The sequence below is a fragment of the Mesoplodon bidens genome (assembly GCF_964165515.1).
Source record: "Mesoplodon bidens genome assembly, chromosome: 11".
In the NCBI taxonomy this organism is placed as follows: Eukaryota; Metazoa; Chordata; class Mammalia; order Artiodactyla; family Ziphiidae; genus Mesoplodon; species Mesoplodon bidens.
The window spans coordinates 5,974,511-5,988,531 of NC_138167.1; the positions used below are offsets into that span (position 1 = coordinate 5,974,511).

The 14,021-nt window shown below is 55.1% G+C and overlaps 2 protein-coding genes and 1 long non-coding RNA gene across 3 annotated transcripts; 2 read left to right on the forward strand and 1 right to left on the reverse strand.

Moving 5' to 3' along the window:
* Window positions 1-1,495: 1,495 nt before the first annotated feature.
* On the forward strand, window positions 1,496-3,553 carry LOC308624811. The gene is made up of 2 exons (XR_014017005.1): window positions 1,496-1,620; window positions 3,143-3,553. It is a non-coding gene; the product is annotated as an uncharacterized lncRNA (long non-coding RNA).
* On the reverse strand, window positions 3,523-8,223 carry PHB2 (prohibitin 2). Its single transcript, XM_081248489.1, has 8 exons — window positions 7,943-8,223; window positions 7,695-7,779; window positions 7,300-7,379; window positions 6,231-6,415; window positions 5,690-5,819; window positions 5,484-5,587; window positions 4,991-5,068; window positions 3,523-4,627 (listed from the first exon to the last, which is right to left on the reverse strand). Exons 1-8 carry the CDS (start codon window positions 8,067-8,069, stop codon window positions 4,547-4,549), a joined length of 870 nt encoding a protein of 289 aa, XP_081104615.1. The 5' UTR covers window positions 8,070-8,223; the 3' UTR covers window positions 3,523-4,546.
* Window positions 8,224-8,351: 128 nt separating this feature from the next.
* EMG1 (EMG1 N1-specific pseudouridine methyltransferase) lies at window positions 8,352-13,827 on the forward strand. The gene is made up of 6 exons (XM_081248504.1): window positions 8,352-8,626; window positions 12,243-12,344; window positions 12,454-12,595; window positions 12,957-13,015; window positions 13,093-13,242; window positions 13,552-13,827. The coding sequence occupies exons 1-6, from the start codon at window positions 8,459-8,461 to the stop codon at window positions 13,663-13,665; spliced, it is 735 nt and encodes a 244-aa protein (XP_081104630.1). The 5' UTR covers window positions 8,352-8,458; the 3' UTR covers window positions 13,666-13,827.
* The last annotated feature ends 194 nt before the right edge of the window (window positions 13,828-14,021 follow it).

Genomic DNA, 14,021 nt, shown 5'->3' on the forward strand with positions numbered 1-14,021 from the left:
AAACTGACACACAGAGAGATTAAATAACTTGCTCAAGGCCACAGGACTGTTGAGCAGTGAAGCTAAGATTTTATTTTAACTCAGGCCTTCTGGCCCTAGAGCCTGCATTCCTGGAGACGCAGCCAGGGTCACCCCGAGGGGGACATAACCACATTCTCCGGCCTGACTTCGACATCGGGGAGCTAAGGAGATCGATAACAACAACGGCCAGTTCACACAGGCCCAGGGCCAACCTCCCTCCCCCGGGCACCTGGTGTGCAAAGGAGTGCCACGCTCCTCCCTTTCTGGGGCTACTGAGAGCCCGTAGGCTCTTGGTCAGAGTTTCAGGGTTTTTTTGTTCGCTCTTCCTTCCCCTGGGTCCAGAGTGGACAACAGCGATGATTCCTTCTTTGCGTTAAGGCTTTATGTGGATTGATAATGCTAGTCTCCTGGGGAGCTAGCTGAGCCTTGAGAGAGTCTGACCTGGGAAGGCCCGGTTCCCTGCTGCTGGGCCGGCTGAGGCTGGGTGGTCATTCACTCAGCATACACTTTGCTTATTGAGCGTCCCTGTGTCCCAGGCACTGGAGCAGTGCTGGGGCGTGATGGTGAGCCCGACATTTCCTGTCCTGGTGGGAAGGCAGACCCAGAAACAGTCCACAAACATTGAATAAGTACAGACAAGAATTAAGAAGGACGCAAACAAAGGTGTGTGGGGGGGTGGTTAGGGAGCGAGAGGGCAGAGCTGGGATTGGACGACACAGCGCAGCTCCCAGGAGCTATCGCCCTCCAGGGGGTGCGTGGGTGGAGCGTCACCTGTGGGCCTCAGGGCCCCTCTCCCAGCAACGCCCTTTCTATCCCAGCTTGAGCCACACAAAAGAAAGGCTGGTCCCATCCCCTCTCACCGCCCAGCCCGGAGGCTGGGGCTTGGACTCTCCAGGGCTGTGAGGTGGGTCCAAGGGCAGCTCTGCCCGGCGGGGTGCCCTGGCCACTCTGGAGAGCAGAGCCAGGGCTGCAGGAGGGCAGCTCAGAACTTGAATCGGCCGGGTCGGTGCCGACACTCCTGGCCAGCTTGGGACTCTTGGCAGGGGTGGGCACCCCAGTACTAAGGGTGAGGACAGGGAGGCGTCCCTGGGGGACCCGCCTGCCCTCCACAGGCCGGGATGTCCGGCACAGGTGGGCACAGGCAGGGGCACAACCCAATCCCTGCTGAGCGGAGCCCTCTCTGCCCTCAGGCTCTCTGGCAGGGGCCTGGGGGAAGGGGCTAGCCGGGGGTGGGAGTGGCCGTGGGGCGAGGCCAAGGAGGGGCCCCGGGGCAGAGGAGGCAGGTAGGAGAGGAGAGACCACGGCCGAGGGTCCGAGGGTCGGGGCCTGCCGGGGTGACCAGGCCTCAGAGGAGGCGCCTGGGGCTGGCGCTGGGAGGGAAGGGGTTAAGGCAGCGGGGGGTGCAGCCTATGGCTGGAGGACACACCTGTGCGCAGGGGCGGCGGGCGGGGCCCAGGTAGGAGCCTGCGCTGCCCGGCAGGCGAGAAGGAAGGAGGAAGAGTGGAGGCCAGGGCGGCTTCTAGGCCTTGAATCCCGAGCCTCGATTCCTCCTCCTCTCCGCGGCCCTCAATCGCTGGGGGGCAGGCGGCCTGGTGACAGGTAAAGGCCGGTGGGAGAGGGGTCCTGGGGCTGAGCGAGGGACTGCCGGGGTGGGGGTGGGGTGCTGAGGGCGGTGAGCTGGTGCCTGGGGGGCAGGGAGAGGCTGGTGGGGCGGGGAGGGGGCTCAGGGCGGGGAAGAGATGGGCGGGGGGCTTCCGAAGACTTGACCCGGCCTCAGTGGATCAGCAACCCGGGGTGGGCCTGGTGGCGGCTGCCGGGCTCACCCGGAAGTGTCCCCGGGGACACGGGCGGTGGGGGAGGGGAGCCAGGGCTTCGCAGCTCCACCGGGCGACTGGGCGAGGACTGACGGCCCGGCCGGGCGGTGGGGTGGGGGCCCCCGTCTTACCCAGTAGTGTTTGGGTGCTGGTTGAGAGTCTCTAATACTGCCGGGTAATGATGGAGGCCCCTGCCCCGTGCCAGCGACGCCCACCGCCCCGGGCCCCCAGCACCCAGGCTGGCCGTGACGCCCACTCCCGAGCCTCCCGCAGCCCTGGAGGCCCCTTCCTCTTGAGCAGAAGGTGCTGAGAAAGAGGTGGCCCTCGGTTGGCTGTTGGCTGGTTGCCCACGGAAGGGACACAATGGCCCCAGCCCCTCCCCCAACCCGTGTGATTTGTCATCTGGAGGATCCAGAACCCACAGCTTGACCCTGAGCTGGGGATTGGCTCGCAGACTTTCAATAGCCCTCAGCTGGCCTGCGGCCAGGGTCCCTGGAGCGACCGGCCAGCTTCAGCCCGGACGCCTGTGGCCGGCTCTGGGTCCATCTTCCAGCACAGTGTTGGATGGTCTAATGGTGAAGCTCCTAACACTGTCTGGTAAAGATGGCCCCCGGCCGGTGCCCTCGGCAGTGACCTTCAGGGAGCCCTGAAGACCACGGAGGCCTCCAGACCAGCAACCTCTGACCTTTACCCCTGGGGAGGGGGGGGGTAAGTCTCTAGGAAAGGGAAACAATGGGTGGAGACAAAATGGCTGCCTCGGAGACACAGCGGGACTTGGAAACACGCTGGTTCTCTGGGCACCTCCATCCTCTTCCTGCCTCGGGAATGCGAAGGAAATAAAATGTGGATGGGACTTGGGCGGACTCGTTCTGCTCGTTCACCTCTCACCTCGGGCTTCCAGTTCCTCAGGGCTGGGGCGGCCACATCTGCTTGGTCTCCCCGTCCCTTTCATGACAGTCAACCTGCAGAGCAGGGGACAGTTAACCTACTTTCTTCAAAAACCGAAGCAGCTGAAGGTGAACCCAGGCCCTCTGCCCTCTAACCCCGCCACTAAGAATTCCAGGATTCCCGCCTACACTGTCGCCCCAGCACGGCTGGGGTGGCACGTGGGCACAGCCAGCGGCCTCGCTGGGAAGGGAGGAGGCGCCTGTCCTGTTGGGGGCCCAAGGCTGTGGGAGTGAAGAGCCCACCTCCAGAGTTCGAGCCCTGATTGAGACTGAAGTGTGGGCAGCCTGCAGCGGGCGACACGGTCCGCTAGCCGTCTGAACACGTAAAGCCCCTGATGAGCACAAGTGGTCTCCCCACAGCTGCATGGAGCCCTGTTACCAAGGAAGCAGCTCCTGTTGGGGTCATCAGATTTTTGGTCTAGCTCAGCAAAGCCACAGCTGCTCCAGCCTTTAAAAAAGGAGATGTTGGTAAGCAAAGGGGTGGTGCGGTTTAGGAGGGTGGGGTGGGGAGTGCAGCTGGCCTCGGACTCCAGGACTCGCAGTTCCCACCCTGGGTCCTGTTCTGGATCTGGCTCTGCGGGCTTCCAGGGTGAGAGCAGCAGGCCCCGGCTCTCCCTACCTGCCCTGGCCGGTGTCCTCGCGCCCCCTGCTGGAAGAGAGGAAGAAGGGCCCAGGAGTGCGCCGTGTGAGCGTGCGCATGCGTGCCTCCCCAGCCCAGTTCAGACACCAGAGGCTTTGACTTCAGCTTAAGTAATAAACATTTATTGAGAATCTCTGGGGTGGTCGTTGTTGCTTCTGACCACGAGGGAAGAACCAACCCTGCAGGAAATCACACACTGTCCCAACGGCCCTGGCCGACACAGGGAGGAAAGTCACTCCCCTGAAAATGGTCAGTCTTTGTTCATCCGAGAAGGGCTGGGAGGACAGATGCAGAGGGACCATCACTTGACAGTGGGGGCGGGGTAGGGCCCCAAGCTGGCCCCTCAAAAACCGGGGAAGAAAAAGATCCACTTCCTCCCTGGGGGTGGAGTTCTTGTTCAGCGGTTCATTTCTTACTCTTGATGAGGCTGTCACTGTGGAAATGAGACAGACGGTGACATTATTAGGGGACGTACCTGTGACAGGCAGGGCACCTCGGGCCACTCCCTCCTCAACTGCCCTCCTCCCTGAATGTGTGGGTAGGGAGGTGAGAAAGGTGATGTGGTGGGGAAAAGGCAGGACCCCACAGAAACAAGGATGCGCCATCAACTTACCTTCCCCTGTGGACACCAGGTCACCAGATGAACAGGGAACATAGAACGACAAGAGAGAGGTACATGTGATTTCACAGTTTCATGCCCCACCCAACTCCAAACCCTCCTTCGCTCCCAAGAGAAAAAGGCAAGCATGTTGGAAGCCGGGAATCTCAGGCTCTGGGAAGAAGACTTGCTCCCTGGCCACCGCCATTTCTCACCCCTGCTTTCCTAGCATCCTTCCGTGCCCCAGAGCGGCCCCCGAGGAAGACCAGCCAATATCATCTTTCACCACTTTTCACTTAAAACTTTACAATTAAAGTGCTTTTTACACGAATAATCCCATCGGATCGCATAAAATCAATCCTGTCAGATTCAAGTTAGGAACTGTCAACCCCCCACTTTTCTAACTGGTTCAGAGACGTGGTGTTTTCCAGGGTCACACGAGTGAGCTGGTAACAGGCTCCAGAGCCCAAGCGGCCAGACTCCGGCCCTTGTTCTGTGTCACCACCCCACCTGAAGGCCATGTCTCTCACCGGGTGAAACTTTCGTCCTGTAGGTTCAGCACGAGGTTGTCAGCAGTGAGATAGATACGATTCTGTGATGTGGCGATCTACAGGGCAGAGAGTCAGACGGATGTTGGCACCAAGCAAAAAAGACCTTGATTCCTACCCTTGCAATTCAGTAACCACTGGTGGAACACGTGTGGGTTACGAACATGGATGTGGCAATGTGAGGGCCGCGGTTTCTGCGCTTACACAAGGACCCAGAGCAGCGAGCAACTGTGGCGTGTTAGGTCCACAAGAGTCACGAACAAAAGGTCAGGGGCGCCCAGGGGACATCATTTTTGAGGGGAGGAGGAGTGTCAGAGAAGCCAGTTTGAATAGAACTCCGAACAAGCAAGATCCTAATTCCCTCATTTCAACGTGTAGAAACCTTCCCCCCCCCCCCCAGGCGGCCTTGAGCTCACACTCACCGTCTTGGAGATGTTCTGGGCTGCCCGGATCTTGCGCAGCTTGATGTAGCCTGGGTTCTTGCCCAGAGCCTCTCCCAGGTGAGCAGGGTGGGGTTAAGGGTTCACAAAAGGGCAGATCTCAGCTGGGGCGGCGCCCTGTGACTCCACTTACTCAGCCGTCCTCCGGGATGTCAGATCCAGGGTTGCGCTCAGGTGGCTCGTGCCCAGCCCTAGTCCCCCCCCCCCCCTGTAGGCCTCCCCGCAGGCAGCTGCCAGGAACTGGAGGCAACAGCTCAAATGCAGGCAAGGCCGTCAGTGCTACTGATCTGCCTTAGAGTGAGGAGCCAGGCCTCAGGGGCCCCACTAAGACTTCAGACCCCACCCGGCACCCCAACCCCCAGGGGTCAGAGAGCACGGTTCGCATTCGCCTTAGTCTCATCAGCCAGCCCACAGGGCCGGATGGGAAGCAGAGTGTTCCAGGGGCTGGGCTGAGAGCTCTGCGGCAGAAGGATATCATCTTGGCGGCCTCAGCCTCACCCTCGGCCTGCACGATCTTCTGCCGCTGTTCCTGCTTCGCTTTTTCCACCAAGAACTGGGCCCGCTGGGCCTCCTGCTGGGCTGTGGCGGGAGAGGGCCGGGCTCACAGATGTAAGGTGTCAGGAACCCCATGCCTCCCCCTGCTTCCTCAGAAGCCCCTGCCTGACTCCTCTTCTGACTCACCCACTTGTTTAGCTTCTACAGCAGCCGTGTATTCTCGGCTAAAGCTCAGCTCAGTGATGGCTACGTCATCCAGTATGAGGCTGAAGTCCTTGGCCCTCTCTGTCAGCTCCCGTCGGATCAACAAGGACACCTGGGGGGCCAGGGGGAGGAGAGAGGGGCGTTGAGGGGACTGGAGAACGGAAAGGAAGGCGTGCTGCTGTGATCATCAGAATCCCAGATCTCCGGAGAACCGCAGAAAGCGCGCTCTCCCTTTCTTAGTTCCTCACTAGGCCAGCTGAGCTGGGAAGGGCTGGGATCACGCTGACCCCTCCATGCCGTACCGACCCCACACGCACGCCTGGACCACTTTTCTCCCACGCCGCCCGACGCTAACTGCTATCGAGCTCCCATCTTGGCTCTCCTTGTTTCCCACGGTGGCCATCTGCACAGCTTTTGGGGGGCAACGGACCTCGGGTCACTACCCTTTCCTAACACCCAGTGTGCTGGGCCTAGGAGGGAAATGCTGATGCTACGCAGGTGGTGATGGGAGCCAGAGTCAGACCTGGGCCCGCTGGGTGATCAGCTGGGAGGCGTTGAACTTGGCCACCACGCTCTTGAGCACCTCGTTGACGATGGACGGCAACACGCGCTCCTCGTAATCCAGCCCCAGGCGCTGGTACATGCTGGGAAGCTCCGCGGCGTTGGGTCTGGACAGCACCCGCAGGGAGATGTTCACCATCTGCAGGTCTAAGCGTGAGGTCAGCAGTGGCTGGGCAAGGCCACGGGGGCCTCACCTGGCTTCCGATCAAACCCTCCCTCCCCAAGCATTTTCTCCTCTGGCTTCTCTCTTTACCCAGGGCAATGCCCTGTGGTCTGGGACTGCCCCGCGGGGAGGAGAGTGACTCGGCACAGACCAGATGCGTCCTTGTCCACTGTCAAGCCTTCTCTACCCACAACCCTCCTCCAGTAAAGCTGACCTTTCTTCTCACTACTCTACTTTAGGCTCTGTTACACTGTACCATAATCCTGAACTAGACTGTAAGGACTCGAGAACAAAGATGGTGTTTTGTGAATCCTTGATTTCCTAGAGCCTAGGGTTTCGGGAATATTAAGCAACCTGCCCTAAACATCGTGCAAAACAGTACGTTACAGGTGAGCTACCTGCCTCATTGTGTACCTGTGTGTGTGTGTGTGTGTGTGTGTGTATGTGTGTAAGGGTTGGTCTGGGGAAGCTCAAAGGCACTGCTTCTGTGAACAGTCTAGGAGGGAACAGGTGCACCAGTGAAGAGTGCGGCCAAGTTTCCCCAGGACAGAGCGTACCAGTAGATTAATGAGTCAAAGAATTAAAAGAAAGGTTTTAAAACAAGGCTTTGATCTAGGCAGCGACTAAGACAAAGGACAAACAATGCTCTCACCGAGTTTACATTGGGGGTGGGAGGAACAGTTGAAAAATACACAAATGAACAGCGTGTCCAGAACTTACTGCTTGAACTCCAGAAGCAGGTACCTTTATTTTAGCTTGTTTGCAAAGGTGGAAACCAAGGCCCAAGAGATCTGACACTCCCATCTTGCCTAGTCTCTGGCCAGGCTCCCTTGTTTACTGCCAGTGACACCCCAGTGCCCAGACCTACCTTTGGAGCCTGTGGGGGAGGAAATTTTTCGGGGTCTGGCGCGAATGTCATAGATGATGGGGTACTGGAACCAGGGGATCCTGGAGGGGAGGGAACAGGGACAGGGATTAGGAGACTACCGCTTCCCTAGTTTTGTCCGCTTTTCCTTCACCACGTGTTTCTTGGCCTGCTCCTCCTCTTAATGACCACGGTCAAAAAGAAATTCTCTTCGCCCTCCGGAGAACAACAATATGTGCTCCTGAAGATGTGGCCAGCACGCACTGTTCTGGGAGATGGGGTGAGGAGGGTAAAGAGCGGCGCGGAATCCCGCCGCTCCTCCCACAGCCATAGGTGGGTCGGCGTTCAAGGTTGAAGAAGGGTCAGGGTCAGGGTCAGTCCGTTCTGCCCGCCATTACCTGAAGTGAAGGCCCTCGGCCAGAATGGTGTCCTGCTGCACGCCTCCGATCCGATTAAAGAAAATGGCTCTGTGCCCTCCTTCCACTGCAGGGAGAGGGGTAGGGGTCAGCCCAGGCCGGGCTCAGAGTACGTGCCAGCCTCTGGTGGGGCGGGGTGAGGGGCTGGGTGAGCGCGGGGACCTGGCGGGGCTGGGCAGGGGTCCGGGAAGGGTCGGGCGGAATCCGGAGGGCAGGCTGAGGTTGCTCACCCGTGAACACCGACTCGCGGACGCCGTACGCCACGGCGCCGGCCCCCAGCAGCAGCTTCAGCGCCGTGCCCATGCCCCGGGGCCCGGAGGGCAGCCGTCCCGCCAAGTCCTTCAAGTTCTGGGCCATGTTCGGTCCTGAGGCCGGCGGCACCAGTGGTCCGAAGGGGCTGCCGGCCCGCCTCTACAGCTCTCCAGTTTACGGACCGCACCCTCCAACACGAGGGTCCGGAGCCCAGGTGCTCGCGGGAGAAAGGGCACCGGAAGTGCGCTCCCTTCTAAACTCTCCCCCCAGCCTACGGCGGACCCGAGCTTGCGGCACAGGAAGCACGCCTCTGGAAGTTCCCTCCCCTTTCTGGAGCCCTGCCCTCCCAGAGCGGCTTCGGGAGCGCCTGCAGCCAAGCCGTCGCCATTTCCGAGCGCCCACTTTCAAAATGGCAGACGGAAGGAAGCTTGCATTTGGGGCGAGAGCGAGGCCCTAGTTTAAGGACGTTACACAATTTCCGGTCCGGTTGCAAGATGGCAGCGCCCGGTGGTGGATTCCAGCCTCGTGAGCGGCGCGCCGCGGAGCAGGAAGAGGACTGGGATGCTGTGACGCCCAAGCGGCCCCGACTCGGAGGGGGGAGCAAGATCGGAGGCCGTAGGCTCATTGTGGTGCTGGAAGGGGCCAGTCTGGAGACAGTCAAGGTAGTTTCGGACTAGGGGGTGAAGAGCTAGTAGATGGATAGGATGGGACCAGGTTGGGTGAGGGTGGTGGGCTCAAAGTGGATGGAGAAAGCGGAGACAGGTGAAACATGCTTTGGAGAAAGAGTGGCCTAGTCGACTGTCTCTTCCTTTAACATGGGTCGGCAGTGCTCGTTTTCTTTGCCCTTGAATCCCATTGCAGCCGTCACATGCTTGCTTCCGATTGATTTACTAGGATTCTGTGGTAACCCTAACCCCATCCCCAACCCCAAAGTCGTCTAAGGGGAAGGGGTTTCGTCCATCGCGTCGTCCCGCTTCATCCCAAGACAAGCTTACTAGCTAGAGGGGAAAGGTAGTTACTGCAGCTCAGTCTTCCCACCCTTTTATTTGTAAGGACTTAATGTTTTAATACGCTGAAAGGTGTCTGTCGCTCTCCTTTATATTACTGTACACTTCAAAACACTGCCTGGACCAGATTATTATTAAAACTCTCACATCTTTATTTTTACTTAGCATTTGGCTCTTCTTCCGAACAAATCCGGCACTTGCCTGTCTTAAAAATGTGTGCCGTGTTCTCATTCTTTCTGATATTGTTTCTCATACTGTTTAGAACTAAACTTGTTCAGTGAGTAGGGCCAGAAGAAATAGCACTGGTTTAGAAGCCAGACCCGGATTTTAATCTTGGTTCTTACACTTATTTCAAGCGTGTGATTTTGAGAAAACAAGTTTGTCCTTAGTTTGTAAAGTGGGGGTTAATACTTTGCAGGGGGATTGTAATGAAAGTGCTTTAAAAGTAGTACATTGCCGTCGTCATCAGAGTGCAATTCATTTCCATCTTTTCTTCCTCAACCACTATGGCACTTTATTAAGCTTGCAGTTTAGAAAACTTTTTTCTTTTTTTAAATGACCAGCTAATCAGGTTTTCTTTCATTTTCTTCTGTAATTGATATTTATTTCTAACCTAATTATAGGTTCACATATTCATCTCTCACTTCACTGCCGCCGTCTTCCCAGGCTGTTAATTCTGAGTGTCACTTAACCACTTCATTTCTTCATATCTGTGGGGATGAAAGTAGTACCTATTTTACTGGGTTGTTGGAAGGATTAAAGGAGTTAATGTGTGGAAAGGGTTTAGAATAATTTCTGTCACTTGGAAATAGTTGTTATTATTCTCGATTCAGGTTACTTCTTAGGAAGTTGAAAAGGTTGTGAGCAAATTAAAGTTCCTAGAGCATGCTCTGGAATAAAGTAGGCCAGTTGTCATTAATGGTACTCCAACGGTGATGGACTCCATAGCTGGTTGAACTCTTCCACACTGTTAGCTTTTGTCTTCCTTGTGCTGATACCTCTTGCTTCTGCAAGCCTCACCTGGGCCTGCACTACTCTCCATTTATTCGTTTTCAATTTAAAAAAAAAATTTTTTTTATTAGAGTGTAATTGCTTTACAGTGTTGTTAGTTTCTGCTGTACAATGAAGTGAATCAGCTATATGTATACGTATATCCCACCCTTTAAAAAAATTAATTAATTTGGTTGTGCTGGGTCTTAGTTGGGGCAGGCGGGCTCCTTAGTTGTGGCTCCAGGGCTCCTTAGTTGTGGCATGCGAACTCTTAGTTGCGGCACGCATGTGGGATCTAGTTCCCTGACCAGGGATCGAACCCGGGCCCCCTGTGTTGGGAGCACAGGGTCTTATCCACTGCACCACCAGGGAGGTCCCTCCATTTATTCTTTGTACTCCAGCCTCACTGGCCTTCTTTAAGCTCTTTGAAAGCACTACGTTCTCTTATACCTTAAGGTCATTGCAGATAATGTTGTTTAACTGCAAGCACCCTTTACTCAACTCTTTGCTTTATTAATTCCTACTTAATGTTTATTCATTTAACAATTATTGAGTCTATTAGGCTACTCATTCTTCAGTTATTAGGTTAAATGTTACTTTCCCATAGAAATGACTCCCTTCCTGGTATAAATCAGGTCCTCATAATCCTTTAGTGAACCGTTTAGTTTTCCTTCGTAATGTTTATCACAATTCGAATTAAATACTCATGTGCTTGTTTAGTTTGTCTCTTCCACTAGAAGGCTATAATGAGGACAGAGAATAAGGTTTTAGAAGTTCTTGTATCTCCGGTGCCTATTACAGAATACACGTGGTATTCATTCTCTGATCATTCTAGTTAGTGGTTTTCAAGCTTATTAATAACCACAGCCCACAATAAAAAAATTACATCGTGAGCCAGTACGCGCACTCAGCTATATGAAGCCGGAAGTTCCATAAGCCTTTACTTACCATGACTACATTTGAAATACTCTGATGTTGTCTATTCTGTTCCATTAAGAGAAGGAAACCCTGGTTGTAACTTACGAATGGGTCAAAACTAGATTCTTCTATTCAAGGGGTTCTTTTTCTTCTATAACTAAGAGTGTCCCATGGACTTAGTTCTTGGTCCTTTGTTTTACTCTCTGTGACATTCTTGTTATTTCAGTTACTCAGTTAATTTCAAAATCTATATGCCTCTTCCCCCGAACTTTTTGGAGTCATATCTCAAGATGTTGCCAGCCATACAAATGTTGTGTTGATACATAAAAACTTGGCCTTTTCAAAACCTGTGTTTGTACTTACTGGTATGTTTTTAAACTTTTTATTGACCACCCTATAATGCTCCTCAGGGCTCTGATTTGCAATTGTTTCTTCTGGCGGTTGCTCACATGCCTTAAAACTGGAACCACCCCTCTTTGTTTTACTTATGAGAACGTTCCTTGATTAAACTACCTCTTGCCTCATTGGAATTTTCACATTTCTTCCTGCTCAGATTTGCAGCTCTTTGTGCATGTTTGTTATAAGCAAACTGAGGGTAGTGACCGTGTATGTTTTGCCCACTGTATACATAATGCTTTTGTGATAAACAAGCATTCAGTCTTGCTCATTAACCTCACTTCTGCCTGGTTCCAGAATCCCTCACTGGCTTTGCCTAATACCCATAGGTTTTAAAATTAAATCCAGTTTAGGGACTTCCCTGGTGGCACAGTGGTTAAGAATCCGCCTGCCAATGCAGGGGACACGGGTTCCAGCCCTGGTCCGGGAAGATCCCATGTGCCACGGAGCAACTAAGCCCATGCACCACAACTACTGAGCCTGCGCTCCAGAGCCTGCGAGCCACAACTACTGAAGCCCACGCGCCTAGAGCCCGTGCTCCGCAACAAGAGAAGCCACCGCAATGAGAAGCCGGCACACCGCAATGAAGAGCAGCCCCCGCTCGCCACAAGTAGAGAACACCTGTGCGCAGCAACGAAGACCCAGCGCAGCCAAAAATAAACAAATAAATTTAAAAAATTTCAATCCCGTTTAGATCGTGTGGAATCACAGGCTGCACTCTTCCTCCCTTTTCCAAGACCAGTTATGGGATGGGGGTGAGGGGGGGAGGACGTGGCCACCCAGTAATCCCCTGGAGGGTTTTCAGGGCCGCATACTGTGTGTCTGATTTAGTAGATCTGGAGTGGACCTGAGGATGTGACTGTCTACCAAGTTTCCAGATGTTGCTGGTTTGGGGACCACCTTTGAGAACCACTGTTCCAGGTAAAAGCAGCTTATGTTGCTCTTGATCTCGTTCCCTGTTCTTCAGGCGGGGAAGACGTATGAGCTGCTCAACTGTGACAAGCACAAGTCCATGCTGTTGAAGAACGGACGGGACCCTGGGGAAGTGAGACCAGACATAGCTCACCAGGTAACTCCAGGGACAGAGCTCAGGCCCCCGTGCCTCTGTACGGAAGGTAAGGCGGCTGCGTGCGACTTCTCTTCAGTCTTAACCGTTCCTTGGTCTCTGCCTCCCTCAGAGTTTACTGATGCTGATGGACAGTCCCCTGAACCGGGCTGGCCTGCTGCAGGTTTATATCCACACGCAGAAGAATGTGCTGATTGAAGTGAACCCCCAGACTCGAATTCCCAGAACCTTTGACCGCTTTTGTGGCCTCATGGGTGAGAGAGAAGCCTTAGAACCTAAACTTGGTAGTGATGAAGGAAGAGGCAAAGGGATAAATTAAGTGTGGAATTTTTAAGTGGGGGAGGGGCACATGTGGCTGATTCCAGGACAGGGGGTCTGCGCTTTCTTCCCACGCACAGTGGGTACAGCCTGCGTGGGTTCCTGGCGGAGGAGCAGGGAGGGGGCCTGTCACCACACAACCAGTGGTGTGCCGGACAGCTGCTCGTTCGTGACATTTCAGTCGTGTAGACACGCAGGGCGCGTGGAGCTCAGCCCACCTGAGGTTTTCCTGGTTAAATGACTGGGCATAGAGGCAGGCGCTCTGGCCACAGCTCTGAACTGTCTTTTCTGCCCTAGTTCAGCTTTTACACAAACTCAGCGTTCGAGCAGCTGATGGCCCCCAGAAGCTCTTGAAGGTGAGGTGTTGACAGCTACTGGTTGGAGGTAGTGCTCTGGGAGTGTGTCTGGGGCTGACTTCTCTGCGTTTCTTTAGGTGATTAAGAATCCAGTGTCACATCACTTCCCAGTTGGGTGTATGAAAATCGGCACTTCTTTTTCCGCCCCGGTCATCGGCGATGTGCGTGAGCTGGTGCCCAGCGGCGACCCCGTTGTCTTCGTGGTGGGGGCCTTTGCCCACGGCAGGGTAAGGCCTGGGCTCAGCTCTTAGATTCTTCCCGGAGGTGAAGCTCAGGACAGAATCCCAGGAGCATTTAGCGTTTTGACGATCCTCGTCCTTATAAGTTGGGGACAGATGAAGCTTCCATTTCCTGCCCCCAGGGCGCATCCTTTGAGGAACGCTGGCATGTGTGTCGTGGTCAACGCCAGGGCCGTCTCTGTCCTTTGCCCACACTGGTATTAAACAGCACCGGGAAATGGTAGTTTGCCTGCCCTAGACAAGGGCTGAACCTGTGACGGAATGACAGAGCCGGCTGACAGACTGCTCTCTCCCCAGGTGGATGTGGAGTACACGGAGAAGATGGTGTCCATCAGCAACTACCCCCTCTCTGCTGCCCTCACCTGTGCAAAGCTCACCACAGCCTTTGAAGAAGCGTGGGGGGTCATTTGACAGAAGCGCCCTGCCCTGACACAGAGACTGTGGACATTGCCTCCCCGCCCCGGTGCTCAGCTGACGGCCGCAAGACCCCCTTCCTGCACCGAGACCGGGGTTTGCGCGGGTCCAGGCTATACACCTGCTATTTGTTTATCGTATAAACATTGTTCTTGCAAACCCGGTTGTCCTTCGGGGATTCCTAAGCTCAGCAGCCTCTGATGGTGTGACCTGGCGTAACCCCTCAGACCTCAGGAGGACACATGAGGTTACAGTGTTTGCAGTGTGGCCCTGGGCTTCGCAGGTGGGCTTTGTGCCCTGAAGGAGGGAGCCCTGACTATTGCAGCCATGGCAGGTGTGGAGGGCTGTGTCTG

Excerpts from the sequence above, each read along its gene's own strand:
- PHB2 (XM_081248489.1), bottom strand. The coding sequence starts at position 8,069 with ATGGCCCAGAACTTGAAGGACTTGGCGGGACGGCTGCCCTCCGGGCCC. Across the intron at positions 7,380-7,694 it reads GCCGAGGGCCTTCACTTCAG|GATCCCCTGGTTCCAGTACC; the intron begins GTAATGGCGGGC and ends CCTCCCCTCCAG. Across the intron at positions 5,069-5,483 it reads AGGCTGAGGCCGCCAAGATG|CTGGGAGAGGCTCTGGGCAA; the intron begins ATATCCTTCTGC and ends CACCCTGCTCAC.
- EMG1 (XM_081248504.1), top strand. The coding sequence starts at position 8,459 with ATGGCAGCGCCCGGTGGTGGATTCCAGCCTCGTGAGCGGCGCGCCGCG. Across the intron at positions 8,627-12,242 it reads CCAGTCTGGAGACAGTCAAG|GCGGGGAAGACGTATGAGCT; the intron begins GTAGTTTCGGAC and ends CCTGTTCTTCAG. Across the intron at positions 12,596-12,956 it reads CCGCTTTTGTGGCCTCATGG|TTCAGCTTTTACACAAACTC; the intron begins GTGAGAGAGAAG and ends TTTCTGCCCTAG.